General features: G+C 41.3%; 1 protein-coding gene across 3 annotated transcripts in view; it reads right to left on the bottom strand.

Moving 5' to 3' along the window:
- Positions 1 to 1,832: 1,832 nt before the first annotated feature.
- Positions 1,833 to 17,187, bottom strand: part of aplp1 (amyloid beta (A4) precursor-like protein 1) — a 37,489-nt gene continuing 22,134 nt past the window's right edge. For 2 of the 3 annotated variants that reach the window (XM_086218721.1, XM_086218719.1), the window contains exons 2-17: positions 15,222 to 15,401; positions 14,281 to 14,410; positions 12,810 to 12,922; positions 12,342 to 12,529; positions 11,385 to 11,677; positions 10,832 to 10,959; positions 7,906 to 7,980; positions 7,634 to 7,792; positions 7,414 to 7,542; positions 7,064 to 7,163; positions 6,817 to 6,984; positions 6,689 to 6,709; positions 6,541 to 6,599; positions 6,370 to 6,435; positions 6,098 to 6,241; positions 1,833 to 5,219 (exon numbers count right to left, since the gene is read on the bottom strand). In XM_086218721.1, the coding sequence (XP_086074847.1) occupies positions 5,118 to 5,219; positions 6,098 to 6,241; positions 6,370 to 6,435; positions 6,541 to 6,599; positions 6,689 to 6,709; positions 6,817 to 6,984; positions 7,064 to 7,163; positions 7,414 to 7,542; positions 7,634 to 7,792; positions 7,906 to 7,980; positions 10,832 to 10,959; positions 11,385 to 11,677; positions 12,342 to 12,529; positions 12,810 to 12,922; positions 14,281 to 14,410; positions 15,222 to 15,401 (2,055 nt within the window). In that variant the 3' untranslated portion in view covers positions 1,833 to 5,117. The remainder of the gene's footprint in view (positions 5,220 to 6,097; positions 6,242 to 6,369; positions 6,436 to 6,540; positions 6,600 to 6,688; positions 6,710 to 6,816; positions 6,985 to 7,063; positions 7,164 to 7,413; positions 7,543 to 7,633; positions 7,793 to 7,905; positions 7,981 to 10,831; positions 10,960 to 11,384; positions 11,678 to 12,341; positions 12,530 to 12,809; positions 12,923 to 14,280; positions 14,411 to 15,221; positions 15,402 to 17,187) is intronic. The other variant, XM_086218720.1, reaches the window with a different exon arrangement.

Raw genomic sequence — 17,187 nt, 5'->3', positions numbered from 1 at the left:
CCTTGAAAATCCACATTTTAAGGTTTTGCCCAGTGGTTAATAACACAGTCTTTGACAAGTGTTCACTTTGTGTGTGTTCTGAGTCATTTATGATGTCTTTCAAACCATTCTTTTCTGTAACGTAACAGCGCTACGAGGAATTCCTTCATTACAGTAAGCGGGTCAAAGGATCTGTAAATTAGCTTTGCCAGTAAAACACCATTGCATTGGTATTAGAAAAGAAATGTACTTTTAAATTCTTCAAAAGAAGAACTTAAAGCAACATCAAAAAAATTGATGGAATAACACTCATTGGAGTTGGGGAGGTACGGTAAATGGCAAATGTGAAAGTCATAAGCTGGTTGTGAGAAACTCACAAGTTATTGTGGTTAGACTCATGCAAGTCACAAAGTAAGTCATTATTTTGTGATATAATTGGCTGTTTTATATCCTCAACTGAAAGCACAAGTCTACGAACTCATAATACTGTAGCTTCAATTTAATGCCAGCTGTCCCGCTAATATAAAAACTAAAACAAAGACAGTTTTTCTTGTGGATTTTGTGAGACCATGAAGTTGAATGTGGTGCAGATTTGCATATTGCCAGTCTATGGTTACTATGCAGTCATCAACAACCAAATCATAGCCCCTTTCGCGCAAGCTTCTTCCTGCTTTGGCCTCTGCTGGTTTGTCACATCCTGCTAAGTTGCTAAGTTTGTGTGCAGTGCAATAGAAAGTTAGTCATGTTTCAAAAACAAAAACGTAACTTGCCAGTATCTAGATGAATGCAGATATTTTTTTCAAAATTATTAAAGTCCTTTTGAGTAACCTCTCACTAGTCTTAGTCAAGTCTGGTGTCATGAGTCCCTCCTCAAGTAGAGTCTTAAAGACTCCAATGGAGAGCTGGGCTTGTGTAGTCTGCTCACCACTGGTTTTTCTTGACATCAGCACAATATGGATTAGGGTTTTTTTTATTGTCCTGTTGAAATTATACAATGTTATGCAATTTGCCAAAAAATAGAAATAATACAAAAATTGGACGGCACGGTGGTGCAGAGGTCAGCACTGTCGCCTCACAGCAAGAAGGTTCCGGGTTCCAGTCCCGGCTCCAGCACAGCATCTTTCTGTGTGAGTCTGCATGTTCTCCCTGTTCCTGTGTGGGTTCTCTCTGGTACTCCAGCTTCCTCCCACAGTCCAAAGACATCAAGAGGGGACGAGGCTGATTGATACTCTAAATTGACTGTAGGTGTGACTGTGAGTGTGAATGGTTGTCTGTCTCTATGTGTTGGTCCTGAGATGGACTGGTGACCTGTCCAGGGTGAACCCTGCCTCTCGCCTGAACACTGCTGTGATAGGCTCCAGTGACTGAATTGACATTTTTGGGTGAGCTTTCTCTTTAACACTTATATTTTCATTTTTTTTTGCCAATTTTTCCGCTGAGGGACAAATAAAGGTTTATCTTAACTTATCTTCATTTGGCATTGAGTAGTTTATTCACTCAAATCTTTTGTTTAGGTTTCTTTTTCCAAAGAAGTTCAGTGCAGAAAGAAAAACTCATTTTCCACATCATGCAACATGGTTTCCCCCCCTTTTCCTGACTGTGGCTTTTACATGGTGGTGTTCAAAACGTCGTGGTCAATATTCAACCTGAAGAAATGACTGTTAAGTTTCCAACAGGTTGCATCAGTCTTCTCAGAGACAAAAAAAAAAAAGAAATTAAAATTTAAATAAATAAATAAATAAATATATATATATATATATATTCATATATATGTATATATATATATACATATATATGTATGTATATATATGTGCACGGTAAGAGTAAATAAAAACAAGGACACTGACACAATATTAATGGGTCATTCATTTTTATTACACTGTTAATTAGCTTGACCAGTTTTAATTCCTCGGATTGCTTGCAAATACATTTACACAACAGAGAACATTTTGCCAAATTTTCTGTCTGCTTATTAGTGGAGCATGTCTTTGGTCGGAATGAAAATAAAGAACAGCTCTCAGTGATAATGTCAATGCAGCAGAACGCAAATCAGACGGACGGAACCGATGTCCAACACTTAGCAACCTGTACACAAATGGAGCAATTTGATTTACTTGTGCTTCGTGCCACGCCTTTTCAATTTTAGGCAGAGGCCATACACCTGTATGTGTTTCACATTTCTGAACATATTAAACGTTTTATTTTACAAGCTTCTAAAATTTGATGTGAAAAGCATGACCCTCCTTGATAAAACTGATTATTACGTAAAAATAAAAAATACAGAATAATTACATCCAAAACACAGCATTGTAAAAGGCAATAATGCAGCAATTAAAATCTCAATAACATTGTTTATATTTCACCGGGAGATTAAGGGGACAGACCAACAAAGAAGTCAATTGAACAGAGGACGTACGTACAAATGTGATTTGGATTAACTAGAGTATACACCATTCTACGTCTGCTAAATGCTGGTAGGAAACCGTCAGTGGTTTTGGGAAACACAGGCAAGCTTATTCTCATCTATGGTTTCAGTAGTATCATGGCAAGATCGACTTACTTAAACTGTGAACATACATCGTTTTCATTCACAAACATTATCTGTACAAATTATACAAAGGCTGTGACTCCTCTTCACCTGTCGTAACACAACCACAACCTGCAACTGATCCTGCCTAATGAAAGAAACACAAGATTAAATAATAGTGCATCCGCTTACTTCAAAGCTTTTCGAAATATACAAATGATATTTCTACTAATTGGATGAATGCAGGTACTCAAAGAAAAACCACGTCATGAATAAAGGATTTTTGGAGGATGTTTCTTTTTTATTGTTAAAGGAAGAAAAAGTGAAAACCTATGATGTGACTCTCCAAGATAATAGATTTAAGTGGCTAAGAGAAAATCAACACTTAGTTAACAATCAGCCAGAAAAAAGGAGCAATCCCTTTTTGTTGTCATCTATACGGGATACTACGCTGATCATCAATACAACAAACTACAATGTGTCATTTAGTGAAAAGCTAATTATGAGGAGAGTAACTGACTAGAGAATCTAACAGTATAGTTGATGTCAAACTTATAGAAGCAAGAAAGACCGCACTTGTATTATTTTAATCTCGAGATTTACGAGTTGATTATTGCGTTATCTCGAGTTAGTTTTCTCGTGATCTTCCTTACAAAGACATACAGTATATTTAACTACTATCATGCCTGAGTGTGGTCTTGTTTTTTTGTTTTTTTCTTTAAATGAATTCCACCAAAAAAGTATATTTTTTCCCTTTCAAGTACTCACAAACAGTTGTTTTGAAGATGTGACTCCATCATGCAGAAAGAGCCAGCCATGTATTTTAGCTTGAAGCCAGTGGCTAACAACAGTCTTTGTTCTTCAGCCGTTTGCTCTCTCATCAAACACTTGGATTTGAGCTAAAAACAGACAATAACATTTACAGCTCTGTGTGACTGTCGCCGGACGAGCTGCCGCACTGCTACTGAACAAACTCGCTACGGCTCGCTCACGGTAGCACAGGGCTGGAGAGTGTTAAGATTTTTAGTTGTTTTTTTGTAGCTCAAATCAAAGTTTTTCCAGATTTCTTACTACACTGGGATAAAGACGAGTTGGATTTTAGCAGACAATGTGCTTGAGAGTTTTTGGATGATTTTGGATAGTTTTGCTGTTGTTATACATATGTTAGCATGAATCTAAATATATGTGGCTGGCTTTTTCTGTATTCTTGATTCACCGAGAAGTAATGAAAAATGAGCGTAACAGATTTATTTGTGAGTACTTGAAAGGCAGGATAAACTTTTTGGGTCAGGTATCACTTTAACACACACACACACACACACACACACACACACACACACACACACACACACACACACGTCACGTGACGTGACGTGACTTTAGTGGCGCCTTCTCTGCCCTCGCCTGTCGCGTCTGGTTCCTCTGCCTCGATACACACCTGCTGAGTTTTTAAATGAGCAGGCTGCTACGGCAATGATGTAAAGGTGAACTAAGGGCTACTGAGGGAATGATGAGTCACTTAAAAGAAGATGAAACCTCAACGTCTACCTTAAATACATTCAGAAAGAAGTTACTGTGTCGTTGTCTTGTGCTGGTTTTTACAACAGTCCGTTTTCAATCAGCCATGTTAGGAAAATGTTTCTCCCTCTCGTAACAGCACAATGTACTACTTTTAAGTATTATTCCATTACATCAATGCAAATGAACCATAGAAATGTCTACATCTAGTTGTATGTATTTCTTATTTACAGTGTCCATTTTGAACGGTGACATTTCCGACTTTTCAAAAAGCAATGACGGGAACAACACAAATAAATACAGCAGCATCATACAACAAGTTGTCATGCTTTCGTTAAAATAACGGACTTCTTACTTGGTTTTTACACTTCTTTAGGTAGCAGTATAAATAAAATCAACTCATTCTTTGACTTAATAAGCTAAAACAAATATTTGGTATATTTTGCCAAATAATTAATACAATATTGAAAAAAGTGTGATGTTTTTTCTTTTTTCCACCACAAGCCCGTGTATCATCTGTCTTGACTAGTGAGTTCTATTGGCCTTCTTAAATTAAAACCTCAACGTCCCCTCACACTCAAAAGTAAAACACATCTACATCCAATCACTAGTCCAAGGAATTACCCTGGAATCTCTGAGTTGGTTTAAAACTGAAGGCTGTCTCACACTCCTCTCCACAGACACTTAACTGGGGTACGACTTCAACTAAGAGGATACTACAGAAAAATAAGTACTCTGAAGCGTTATGCACCGTTCAGCTTAGTGAGAAGCGTTAGGTCGAGTCATGCCACTCGGATGGTTTGGTGAGTGTTTCGGATGTGATCTTGATGATTCACGGACAGTCCTCAGACTCTACGTTTAAAATGACAACTGGTGATGTGAGTTTGTATTCCGTTATTCACATTCTGGTAAAGATGGATGATGTTGGTCATTTACAAGGGTTGTTTTTTGGATGAACCCTGTACTTATTCAGTTATTTATATTTGCGATACATCATGAATCCATAGGGAGTGTGACCTGGATGCCACGGTAAGGAAGGGACAAAACAAGTGCTCAAACACGGGGCAAGACCTGCTGGTACGGCCCCAGTAACTCAGTTCATCTGCTCAAAGAATTTGTAAGTGGGATTTTCATAGCCGTGGTTTTGCATTTTGTTGAGTTGTCGTTCTTCTGGGGTCAGCATGGGGTCGACCTGCTGCGAGACACACAGGAGCTCAAATTATTACACAACAGGGACAGATTCACATGCAAGACAAGAGAGAATTTTGATTAGTGGCTTCTTCAGATGAATTATTTACAACTTGCAGCCACTTCAGCCTGGTTCTTCCAACACTAACAAAATCTGCTCATCAGCATCGCTACGGACCTAACGTTATATTTTGTTTGTTTACCCAACAAATCAACGCTTTTTTTTTTCAGCTGGAATTTTTTTTTTTTTACTCAAGAAGATCCATCTGCATTTTTAATATGTGATCAGAACCAATACTGTCCCTCCCCACTCTTTTTGATGAGGTAACCAGCTACCAGCTTTAGCTCTGTGGAGAGAAAGAAACTGCTTCTTTCTCGAAGCTATTCCTCAATCTAAAGAATCACACCAGACGCCTTTACAGATCAGTAAAACATTAAAGTGATACACTCAAGCATACTTTCAGGTCTAATTTGGGACGTACCATGATGGTGTGATTGTATGTGGGTGGCTAGTCCAGTAGTTTGATTACAAAGTACAGGGTTACCATTCTTTGTTATGCTTAATGCGGTGTTACTTCAGGTCAATAGTATAACACGCTATTTTTTATTTTTTTTTGTGAAATGTAAAAGATACAGTCACTGCTGTGGCCCTTTAAACTACATTTGCTCATCAAGGTCCAAATATGTGTTCCTGATTTGTCCTACAAGAGTATATAATGGATTGTGTAGAGCTATTGTTAATATCATGATCATTAACTTTGTTTTTATGGTTATGTCCAACACGTGTCCATGGACAACAGATGAAAATGAGCATTTTTGTCACTCGCTGTTCCTGTTAAACAGTAAAAAAAAAATCAAAATAAATCTGCTCATCTGGGGTCGCACCTCTACGATGCCGTGACTGATGGTGCCGTATGGCTTCCTGCGCACCAGCAACAGACTAATCACCATCACCATGGCAATTGCCACCGCTACCACCAGCAACCCCACCATGGCGCCACGGTTAAATGTCTCCAAGGCATCCGGTTGCTGCGGAATGAAAGACATGAATGTTGCACTTAAAAAAAAAAAAGGAACAAAAACCAATTGGCCATTTTTAACCGACGCAAACTTGTTTGATGAAAACGTAATTAACACAAGAACACTGTTACGCTTACCAGTTCATCTCTCTCGATCTCAGCAGGCTTGTAAACCACCTGCTTGAGCTCTGCAGAGGTGTTGATCTGAAAGGAGAAGAGAGAATGCTTAAAATACTCAAAAACATTTAAGCTTCATATTTCTGAGGAAGGATGGAGTCTGTTGTTTATACCGAGTCATCACCAACATACCTTTTCGTCATATTCATAAGTAGTGCCTCGCTCGGAAGTTGTATAATCATATTCATCGACTGCAAACACAGAGGATGAGACATTTGAAAGTGAGCAGAAGTTGGATATAACTGTGACTTAACTGACTTAAATGATATGAATTTCTCACCTTTCTTATTAGACTGCAGCTCTTTTTTTGGGGGGGTGAAAAGAAAAATAACATCAACATCAAAAATATCATTTCAAAAGCAACTCACACACAAGTAGGATGAACCTAATACACACTGAGATCCATACCAACACGGGGAGGATAAGGCCTGTTCTGGAATGCTCTCTCCTCCTCCTCTTCATCATCCTTCTCCTCTTCACTCTCAGCTGGCAGGAGCTCCTCAGTAGTGTGGGTTTCAGAGAAGGAAGTGGTCATGAGCTCACTGATGTCTCCTCCTTCCGCCCTCACCAGCTCTTCTGCAAGTCATATGTAGAAGAAGATCTGTATCTGACCTTAATTTGATGGAAAATTATGAAATGATTCCCTTCTGCTTACGGATGTCACTGTGCAGCTCCTCGGCCAGGGTAGGATCCTTGTACAGGAACGCAAGACTCTGATTCATCCTCTCCTCGATCACATGCAGGTGTGTATACACCTGCAGAAAAGTAAATTCAACTTCGCAAAGAGTGTCTGACAAGCCTGTGCCGAACATAATTAAAAAGAAATCTGAGAGATATTTTAGATCGAAAGCTAAAGTCAGCAGCGTCTTTGATCTTAGTTTAATGAAAAGAAGATTGGTAGCTGCTTCACCTCACTGTGTTATGTGCTAACTCTTCCCCACTGTGTGTGTGTGTGGGTGTGTGCGTGTGTGTGTTTAATGGTCGGCGGTTAAAACACACTCTCACCTGGAACTTCATCTGCTCAGCCTTCTGTGGGTCGACAGCCAAGATATGCTGGTAATGCCTGAGTGTGTGTCTGCGGTCCTTCTGCTCTGTGGACATGTACCGCTTCAGAGCCTGAAGAACACGCTCTGGCTGGAAAGTTTGAGAAAACAAAAACATAACACTGAGATGAAGAAAATATTTGTTGTCACGCATATCTAAGTCTCCTCTGTGCTCTAATTACCTGGGGAGGATTCGACTGCACGGCGGCCAGGTAGTTCTCCAGAGCCAGGCGGCGGTTGTTGTTGAGAATGGCCTCTACTCTGGCAAGATGAGTCTCCACCAGCCTCTGCCTCTCTCCAGCCACCTGCTCCTCCAGCGTCTGCAGCACAGACTGGAAGTGCTGGGAGACCACAGATGAGAGAATAAAATAAAAGGGCAAGAATGGCAGCACCCATGCATGATACAGTGCAACTGCATGGGATATATGATTGAGTGTATATGGAGCAGGCTTACCTCATTAAGAGCCTGACGCTCTGACTTTGGTAGGTTCTTTGCCTGATTGTCTGCTTCTGCCCATTCTTTCATGATCTATGACATGCAGGGATTATTGTTAGAAAGGGACATCTCTCTCTCTCTCTCTCTCTCTCTCTCTCTCTCTCTCTCTCTCACACACACACACACACACACACACACACACACACACACTCGATTCAAGATTCAATCTGCACCTTATGCGTGTCCTGTTTGTAGTCACTAGAAACAGGATACGCATACGATGCATAAACAGATTGAATAAGAAAATGCATATTTGTCAGGAGGTGAACAATAACATGCACAACTCACTACATTACCAAGGACGTTGTTGTCTGAACTGTGGTTATGGGTAGGTTAAAGATACTTGGATGCAGATTACAAATATCAGGGGCATCAGTGTGTAGGATACATATTTAAAGTGTACATAGGCTAAAAAGGGGATTAAAGAAGTCCCACAGTGTCACAAGAATATTTCATGAATGATTTAGATGGATGATGTTAGCTCGTTCCCACCCGTGTATCAGCTTCCTATCCTGCTTCACATTCAATCCTAAATGGTGGAAACATTGGTGCATAATGGGAGCCGTCAGATCAGAGGCAAACTCAGAGAAGAGGGTGAGGAAGAGTGCATCCATCATGCAGTTTTATGTTCAAGTAACACCACATTCTATCCTCCTAAGATGGAAGGTTGAGTGTATCTTTTAAGAAATCTAAGTTTGTTTTACGACTGTGATCTTGGCCTGCATTAATACTCCATCCATCCAGCTTAAACCACCCGTTCCCAGTCCACATCGACTAGCTCAGGAACCCGAGGCATTCCCAGGCCAGCTTGGGGATATAGTCCCTCCACCTGGTCCTAGGTCTGCCCTCCTCCCTGCTGGAGGGGGCCTGGAACACCTCCCCGAGGAGGCGATCAGTGAACCGAACCACAGCAACTGAAAGTTTCTCACAGATGACTGAACTCTTCACCTTCTCCCTAAGGGAGGCGCCAGCCACCCTCCTGAGGAAACCCATTTCAGTTGCTGGTATTTTGATCTGGTTCTATGGGTCATGACCCATATTCCCTGACTACAGGTGAGGGTAGGAACAGAGATTGACCGATAGATGGAGAGTTTGCTGTCTAACATGGGTCAAAATAGACTGATAAGAATTGTGCAAGAGCTGCCTGGTTTTATTTCCAGACTTTGCTAATGAACATAATTCATGTGCAGGTGGTGAAGATGAGGCAAGTGACTGGAGAACCCCTGCTGTGTCTGCACTGCACTTCCCTGGCGATACACACACTATCAGAAGATATTTTTCTTTTGTTAATATTTGTGGTAATCTTGAATTTATACAACCAATGACAACTGAGTTCATTATTCACAGTTTTTGGCTGATCCCTCTCCTCTGAACGACAAAAATGACACTGCTTATAAAACACGGAGAATTTACAAAGTGAAACTTAAAGTGTGTGACACATGAGTTAACACTCCAGTTTCACACCTCCCCTCCTGCATCACCGTGGGCCCAGTCTCAAAAATGTTCATACACACGGGTCAGACATAGTTGATTAAAAAAGAAAGTTACAATTTATTTGCGTGTAAAGTGGCCTACACCTCTTTCAGCCCCTGTTTTGTGCAAATGAAGCATTTAGAAATGACAACCTCGGTTTATCTTTTACCAAAAACAACCCCCATGTATTTTGTGTATTAAAATGAACACATACATCATGCAGATATTTTTGAAAGATGCACTTTCTGTAGAGAGAGAGAGATAGAGATAGATAGAGAGAGAGAGAGAGAGAGAGAGAGAGAGAGAGAGAGAGAGAGAGAGAGAGATGGCCTGATTACGAGCGGAATGATATCACATCGCAAATCAAAGAGAAAATTTTGAAGTTGTACAGCAGCTGCTTCAGCTGTCAGCTGATTCTGGGTGAAGATATAAACACCCACACATATTCAGACATTATCAGATGTGCCCTGTGATAAACGTTTCACTTCCATCATAAACCAAACTGCAAACTCTTCATGTAGATGCTCCTATTTAGCATGTATAAACATCCATCCATCCATCCGTTTTCTGTACCGCTTATCTGTTAAGGGTCACGGGGGGTGGAGCCTATCCAAGCTGACACTTGGTGAGGGGCGGGGTTCACCCTGGACGGGTCGCCAGCTCGTCACAGGGCCATCAGGAGCAATCAGGGGTTCATATCTTCCTCAAGGATACTGGTCACCGGGGGAAGTGAGGATTGAACCAGCGACCCTTCAGTGGCGAGACAGCCACTCTACCTCTGAGCCATACCACCCCTCGTGTATAAGCAATACACACACATTTACTGAATACTTGCATCTCCTTATGATATCATTGTATTAACGTGTACAAATACAACTTCTTCTGAGGCTGATACATAAGCAGATAATGTATGAAAGTACCCTGAAACGGGCGTCTAGTCAAGTCAAGGCAATTTTATTTGTATAGCCCCAAATCACAACAAATGTTACTGTACCTGCATCTGACGAGATTGTAGAGTGGTGAATGCTATTAAATGCAGGGTTCATACTGGTTTATCTATTTTTCAAAAACTCTTAAATTTAATGACTTTTCAGGTTTTGGATGACGATATAAACCCTGCAAATGTTTATATAGTGACCATAAATGCTAATGCTACTTTACTTACCTGTGCAATTCAATCACATAATATTGAAACTGCAATGTATGATATACATTGCAGTTCAGTGCAACCACTTTGACTCTTTTTAAGGACTTTTATACTTTTTGCAGATGAACCGTACGGGCCACTGATCTGCCACCTCGGAGAATTAGATAAGGGAATGGCAGAATTGGAAATGCAGCCCACAAGTGTCCAAAGTTCCACCCGCCGGCCAAGAACTAATTAGCCTGTTCTCAGCCCTGTGAAATTCACCTCATTGATGCGCTTCATTCGCCGCTCCTCCAGGTCTGTTTTGGCACGCAGGAAGTTGGCATGCTCAGTGTCATCTACTGGCTTCTCGAAATAAACATCGACGCCATCTGTGGGACGAGGGGTAGTCACTGGATGGGAAAAACATAACAAAAGACAGAAGTTATGGCTGACGTAATGGCTACTAGAGCCACAGAGCATTTATGCATAATTAAAGAGACAGCCCAGGTCAACTGTTGCCTGTGAAAATACTGTTGAACTGTTTATTTTTACAGCTGGAGGAATTTTACGACCGTCCCAACCCAGTGAATTTTTCCAACAAAGAGAAAAAAAACCCACAAAAACAAATTAAAAGATGCATTTTACTGATAGCATTTTTTTGTTCCAGTTTCGTATCAAAATCATTGTCCTTGTTGGAGGAATGGACAAAGACTAAATACAACCTCTCTGGTGCAGATAAAATCTACGCTGAAAATGTGTGAAGAGTTTCTTGTCACATCTTGTTTACTTAAAAGAATGACCCAGTGAATGATTGACAGGAAGTGTTGAAACTCACAGCTGTCTCCCTTCATCAGGGGGGCCGAGGTGGTGGGTTTGATGCTTTTCTCATAGTAGAAGGAATCCAGATAGTCAGACGTCTGGTAGGGGCCCGAGTCAATGGGGTATTCATACTCGTCGGGGTCTTTCACCGCTAAAGGTTCCTCCTCTCCCACATCCTCCTCATCGTCAACTTCTCCCTCCTCTAATTCTTCCTCCTCTTCCTCCACCATCTCGTCATCTTCTTCCATATCAGCCTCATCCATGTCTGTGTCAGGAGAGGGGCTGGGAGTGGGGGCTTTCACTCTGATGCTGTTCAAAACGAGACACAATTCGAACTTTAACATGCTAACAACCTCTAATGCCCTACAACATGCTGGATGTGGTCAATGTATCCAACACTACACAACTTGAGCCCGTTTCTGGGCCAGTTTTTGAGATGCACGACTCCTTTAGAGCTCGTCACAAAGTTCATATTCACTCTACAGCACACAGGATTGGCGCGAGGACTGATCATGACCTGAACAGGTGCTCCAACCGGCCGACTCACACCTGATTATCAGAAATTTTGGTCAATTGTTGTAATGCTTAGTGAAACCTGGTATCTGAAGAGGCAGGGTGGTTTCCTAGGCAACAGCCTGCAAGCCTGTTTGATGCACATTTCTCAGAATCAGAATCAGAATGCCTTTATTGTCACTATACGCAGGTACAATGAGATTAAAAACCCTCACCAATAACACTGCAAAAAACAGAGGAGAAAAACATTGACTGAAACGACCTCCTCCTGAACAACTCATTCAAATTCTTCTTTCTTGTCTACTCCAACTTCCTTGTAGCTTTCAAAAGAATCTTTACCAACGATTGTCATCAGCCAAAATGATGCCCAGAGCTGTGCAGTGTGAGGACGTGAAAGGTGAGCTTTGGTTTTACGTAGTAAATCATCTCCTCATATGATGTGAAATTTCTAAAGTCTTACACAGAATTGAGAGCTCCGCTAGTCTGGGATGTGAGTGAGTGTGGACCGGCAAGGATTTCTCTCTCCTCTCCTTTACTGCTGGAGCTCCCTCGGCCTGGGCAGCACACATACTCCACTCCCCTGAAGTGGTCTCCACATGGCAAGAGCATCCCATAGCTGTGGAGCTCCAGATTGTCTGTGCTGCACGCCTAAAATAAAAGTATATTGAAACCTTTGTTAGATAATGAAGCTTGAATTAAAGCTTTTACTTTTAAAAGCCTCACAATAATAATTCTTAATCATGTTTCTCCGGATAAAAAGTTGAACATTTCTACTCTGTAATCGACGTCAGACGCATTTATAAAGTTAGATGTTCTTCACTGTGCTATTTTAGCGCTGCTGATGTCAGATCTGACTGGACCAAAGCTTTCAAATATGCTCTAAAAAGTTCATAAAATGACACATCCTCTACTTGTCAGCCCTTCTCACCTCCTTGGCAATGTTGTGCCAGTACACGTAACTCTCACAAGCATCCATCTGTTCCTGGTGGAGGAAGCGGCATCGGTCTGGAACCAACAGGGCCTCGCTCACATGCTCGCCTTCTGTAGCCAAAACCAGGAAAGTCAAAGTTTAGATTTAACTTCACCTCGGTGGGCCCACTGCATTTGAAAACAGAACATCAAATACGTTTCCAGAAGGCCAGAAAGAGAGAGCGTATTACTCAGCACAAAACACCAGTGCATACACAAGTAACAGCTACTGCAGAGAGGATACACACTACACAACATACAGATATGAACATACGTCCAACATTTGTTCCAGTTAATATACACATGCAATTTACTACACTGCACAACTCCTTCAGTACATGCTGTTCCTGAGGCACACAGATAGAAGACACGAACACGCAGTATTGTACAAATAGCTTGAGTCTGTTCATAAGAATCAAAGTGTATCCAGGGTGACTCACTGCTCTGTCCTCACCATCACCGTCATTCACCCATTTTTAGCTTATTTGCCCCCCTAGTGGCTATCAAAGCTCTCTGCAATCGTTCAGCTGAATATAAAACTGCGTTATATACTTTGTTCAACTACGGTTAGTACCTGGGAGAGAAGCAGAGGATGTTCACGGCTTCGAATCAAAAATGAAGCAAATGCATAGTTATGTGTAGTGTTAAAAATAAGAACCTTAAATAATCGGAGGTGTCATTAATCATTAGTCATGTAGTGAACAAAACAAACCATCGGTGTTCATGAAAGCGTATCTCAATATTTTGTCTTAGCTCACCCACATTAATGCAAGTGTTCAATTTTATCTAGCTAAAGTAATCATTTCACGCCTACTCTTGTGTATGTAATTTATCATAAGATGTCATTAAACCAACAAGACAAGATTTTAGCTTCTGTCCAACAAAAAAAAGAAGCTTTGAGGGGTTTTAAGGGTTGTGGACTTTTTGTCAGAGTGGTAATTTCCTGCAGATGAGAAATACTCTGCTACACAATTCCTGCTGCAATGGCAGATTGTTGTCTTTCCCTTTATTATTATTATTTCTTCTGCAAGCTTCGGACGTTGCAGTAGGCAAACTTCATAACCTCTGAATGCAGCTGCAAACAGAATTACATGTTTTCAGTTTATCTATGATGATCTATGATGAAGATACGTTTCAAGCTAAACTGTGGAGGAATAGATACAGAGCAAATAGGATCTATCAGATGTCATATCTTCCTTTATTTTTTTTGTAAGAACTGAGGAGCAGGAACATGATGGTGGGCTAGTGATCTAGGTTAAGATCTCTCTCTGTTTCCACGGTGAAACTGGGAAATAAAGGCTAAATCCTACAAAAATTACAGAATCAATAGCTTCAATTAAGCGTTCTAAAATAAAAAGAACTTTCTCCCATTGTAATCATGCGCGTGTTTGGTACTCTAACGATGTGCAGACAGTGAGGTGTGTTCTTACCTAGACAGCGGTAGGGCACCACTATGAAGGGGCGTGTCTGGCAGTGACCCCAACCTTTCTTACACCAGTAGGGGATGGTGACGGGGCTTTTTGCCTCCTCTACATGGGAGATTGGAAGAGTTGGGTACATCTGGTGGTACAGGTCCATGCAGAGACACAGAAACAGGTAGATGGATGGATAGAACAGAGGGAGTGAGAGGAGCGGTGGATAGGACACATTTGGTTAGAGAGGAGTTCCAAGGATCGGAGGGAAGAATAAGAGGGTGAGACGACTAATAAGGGAAAGATTCATGCAATTTAAAACTAATCTCAAAATGCCGTGCAAGTCCTGACACCACATTAGGCATGTGGATAGTAGAGTTACACTTCATTTGAATTCTCAGCCAAATAATCTAACCTCCATATTGAAGATCAACACACACTAAAATGACTTCCTTACAAAAGAGAAAAGGAAAAAGCCACAACAGATGCAACAACAGAGCGCCAGCTAAATGCTTTACAGTCTTTTCAAGCTGCTGCTCTCTGTGGCGGCGATGCCTACTCCAGCCTCCAGGTGGCGCTTGGTTGCCTTTCACTTCAAACAGTTTTTAATGTGTGTTACAAGTATGAGTAGACATAGAAGTAGACATATCAGGTAACGAGAGAAGGAGAATTGGATGATGGTACACATGGAATATTGTATATTTCATAATACCAACATCACTCCTCTATATATAGTTAAATATATAGATTTGATTAGACAGGAGTTAGACAAAAAAATTAGACAGAAAGAATATGATCATTTATTTTATTTTATGTTCTTCAATCCTTTAACAGTCACTCTGGACTCATTTGCTGTGAAGGCTGATTCTGACTTTGCTAATGCTGCTGTTAGTAGTATTGATCCACCACTGTGTGCATTACTGCTCATGTTATTTCATTTGGGAGGTTGAGGACCTTACCTCCTGACAGTAGGACAGGATTTCACTGGGCTCTTTGAAGCAGTCCTTACGGTCCTGAGGATCTGGCTCCCACTGGCCCGTCTGTGGGTTCATGTGCAAAAGCTGACGGCCGCAGAACATGGCGATCTGTGGCTCCGCCCCCTGGGGACCAGGTCCGTTCAACTCAGTCATAGCCAGCGCCTAGCGAGGAAAAGGGGTTTGGGGGGGGGGGGTGGGCAAAAGACATGAAGAGCAGTTGAAACAAACACAGTGGCAGATATTGAGTTTGAAGCTGATCCAAGAGAGGAAACAGATTGTTCTTAAAAGCACTGCAGCACCACTAAGGTGTACGCCAAAGCAGAGCAAGAACATCGAGGAGGGAGGCAACAGCTAATGCACGCAGGGAAAAGCCCAATGTATTGACTGCCTGTTTGCTGGAAGCACTGAGAGAGTAGAGAAGAGAGGGGGTGACTGAAGGAGATGGTGTAAAAGACAAATCTAGACGAGTATGTAAAAGACTGCTCCCTGTTCTGCTCCTCCTGCAGCCTTCTTGGATGTTGTTATTGATCGTTGGATGCCTGGGGGAGGGCCCAGGGGACCCCACACAGAGGAACAAACAGCAGCTAAGGCAGGGAGTCAGGTGTTAATACAAGCTCATTGACCGATGAGCCACTTCACTACATTAACACAGAGACAGAGAGAGCTCGGGGAGGGGAGGGTCGGGTCGGGTCGGGGGAGGAAGAAGCTCCGTAAACAGCCCAAACAAGGACCAAACATTTTTGACAGCAGCAGGCAGTCAATAAGCATGAAAAAGCACAGTTCAACAAGAGGCTCTGCATCATCTCTCTCCTGTTTACAACAGAATAGGCTCTTACATGTCACCTCCTTCAAACAAAAAAGATGTGGCTTCATTAGAGCATCATTTGGCAGTAAAGAATATCCAATAATGTTTTCTGTCCAACCCAGAAAACTCCTTTTAAAGGCAATCCGCAACTCGGAGCCTGCGTATGGCTCATATCCTTTCATCTGTGCAGACAGACAGAGAGAAAGTCCTCAATATGACAGGGAAGACGAGCGACGCTGAGCCAATTAGAAGGAAGTTGCCTAAAGGAGAGGAACTGAGGAGAGAAAATATGAGAGTGACGCCTGATCAAAGGGAAGCCCTCCTTTGGCCAGCCGCAGCACAAGTGTTTGAAGTCCTAATTAAAATTTATACGGACTTAAATAAATATATAAAAGCCTCTGAGTAGATGTACAATAAATATAATAAGCTCTGAGCAGTCTGCTCAATATAATTACGCTAAGTGGAGGTTGTGTTTTTGCAGGTCTTAGCACATTTCTAACAAATTACACATCTACTTTTTATTACTGCTGACCATTTCCCAAAGCATACTGGAGTTTTGCATTCTTCCTTCCTTAAGGCCACCATTTCCCCTATTCATTTCAATATTGCTTAATATCATTCAGAAAAGGCTTGCAAAGTTGCTTCAGACTGATCACGATTCCACTAATATATATATATATATATATATATATATATATATATATATATATATATATATATATATATATATATATATATATATATTTCTTTCTTTTTTTTTCCAAAGCCACTTTTAAGTTCCGGATACACTAGACGATTTTACCGATCTAAGAGATTATGGAAAGATTGGAGTTACATGCTAAATAATCTTTTTTTTTTAATGATGACTAAAAAGCTGAGGATCACACATTTAACGACTGGGGATCGCATAACTTTTGACTTTAACTGAAGCCAAGTGAAGGCAGCAAACTCTCATGAAAACGCTGCTAAGAATGAGTAAGCAGCTGCTTCTGTATGCGCCACCATCTGTGCTGAAAAAGTTAGAAAAAGAACAGAGAAAAAACACGGGAGGGTGAAGTCATGGAGGGCTTGACTTGGGGAGTACGGATCCTCCCGAGTACAGAGGGAGGCTAGTGGCGTATGGTCGTCAGTTTTTAGCTGTAC

This window comes from Aulostomus chinensis, chromosome 11 (genome assembly GCF_037954235.1).
Source record: "Aulostomus chinensis isolate RoL2024-O1b breed Wild chromosome 11, RoL_Achi_v1.0, whole genome shotgun sequence".
In the NCBI taxonomy this organism is placed as follows: Eukaryota; Metazoa; Chordata; class Actinopteri; order Syngnathiformes; family Aulostomidae; genus Aulostomus; species Aulostomus chinensis.
Note: the sequence above shows the minus strand (reverse complement) of the source record. Positions and strands in the feature narration are given on the sequence as shown.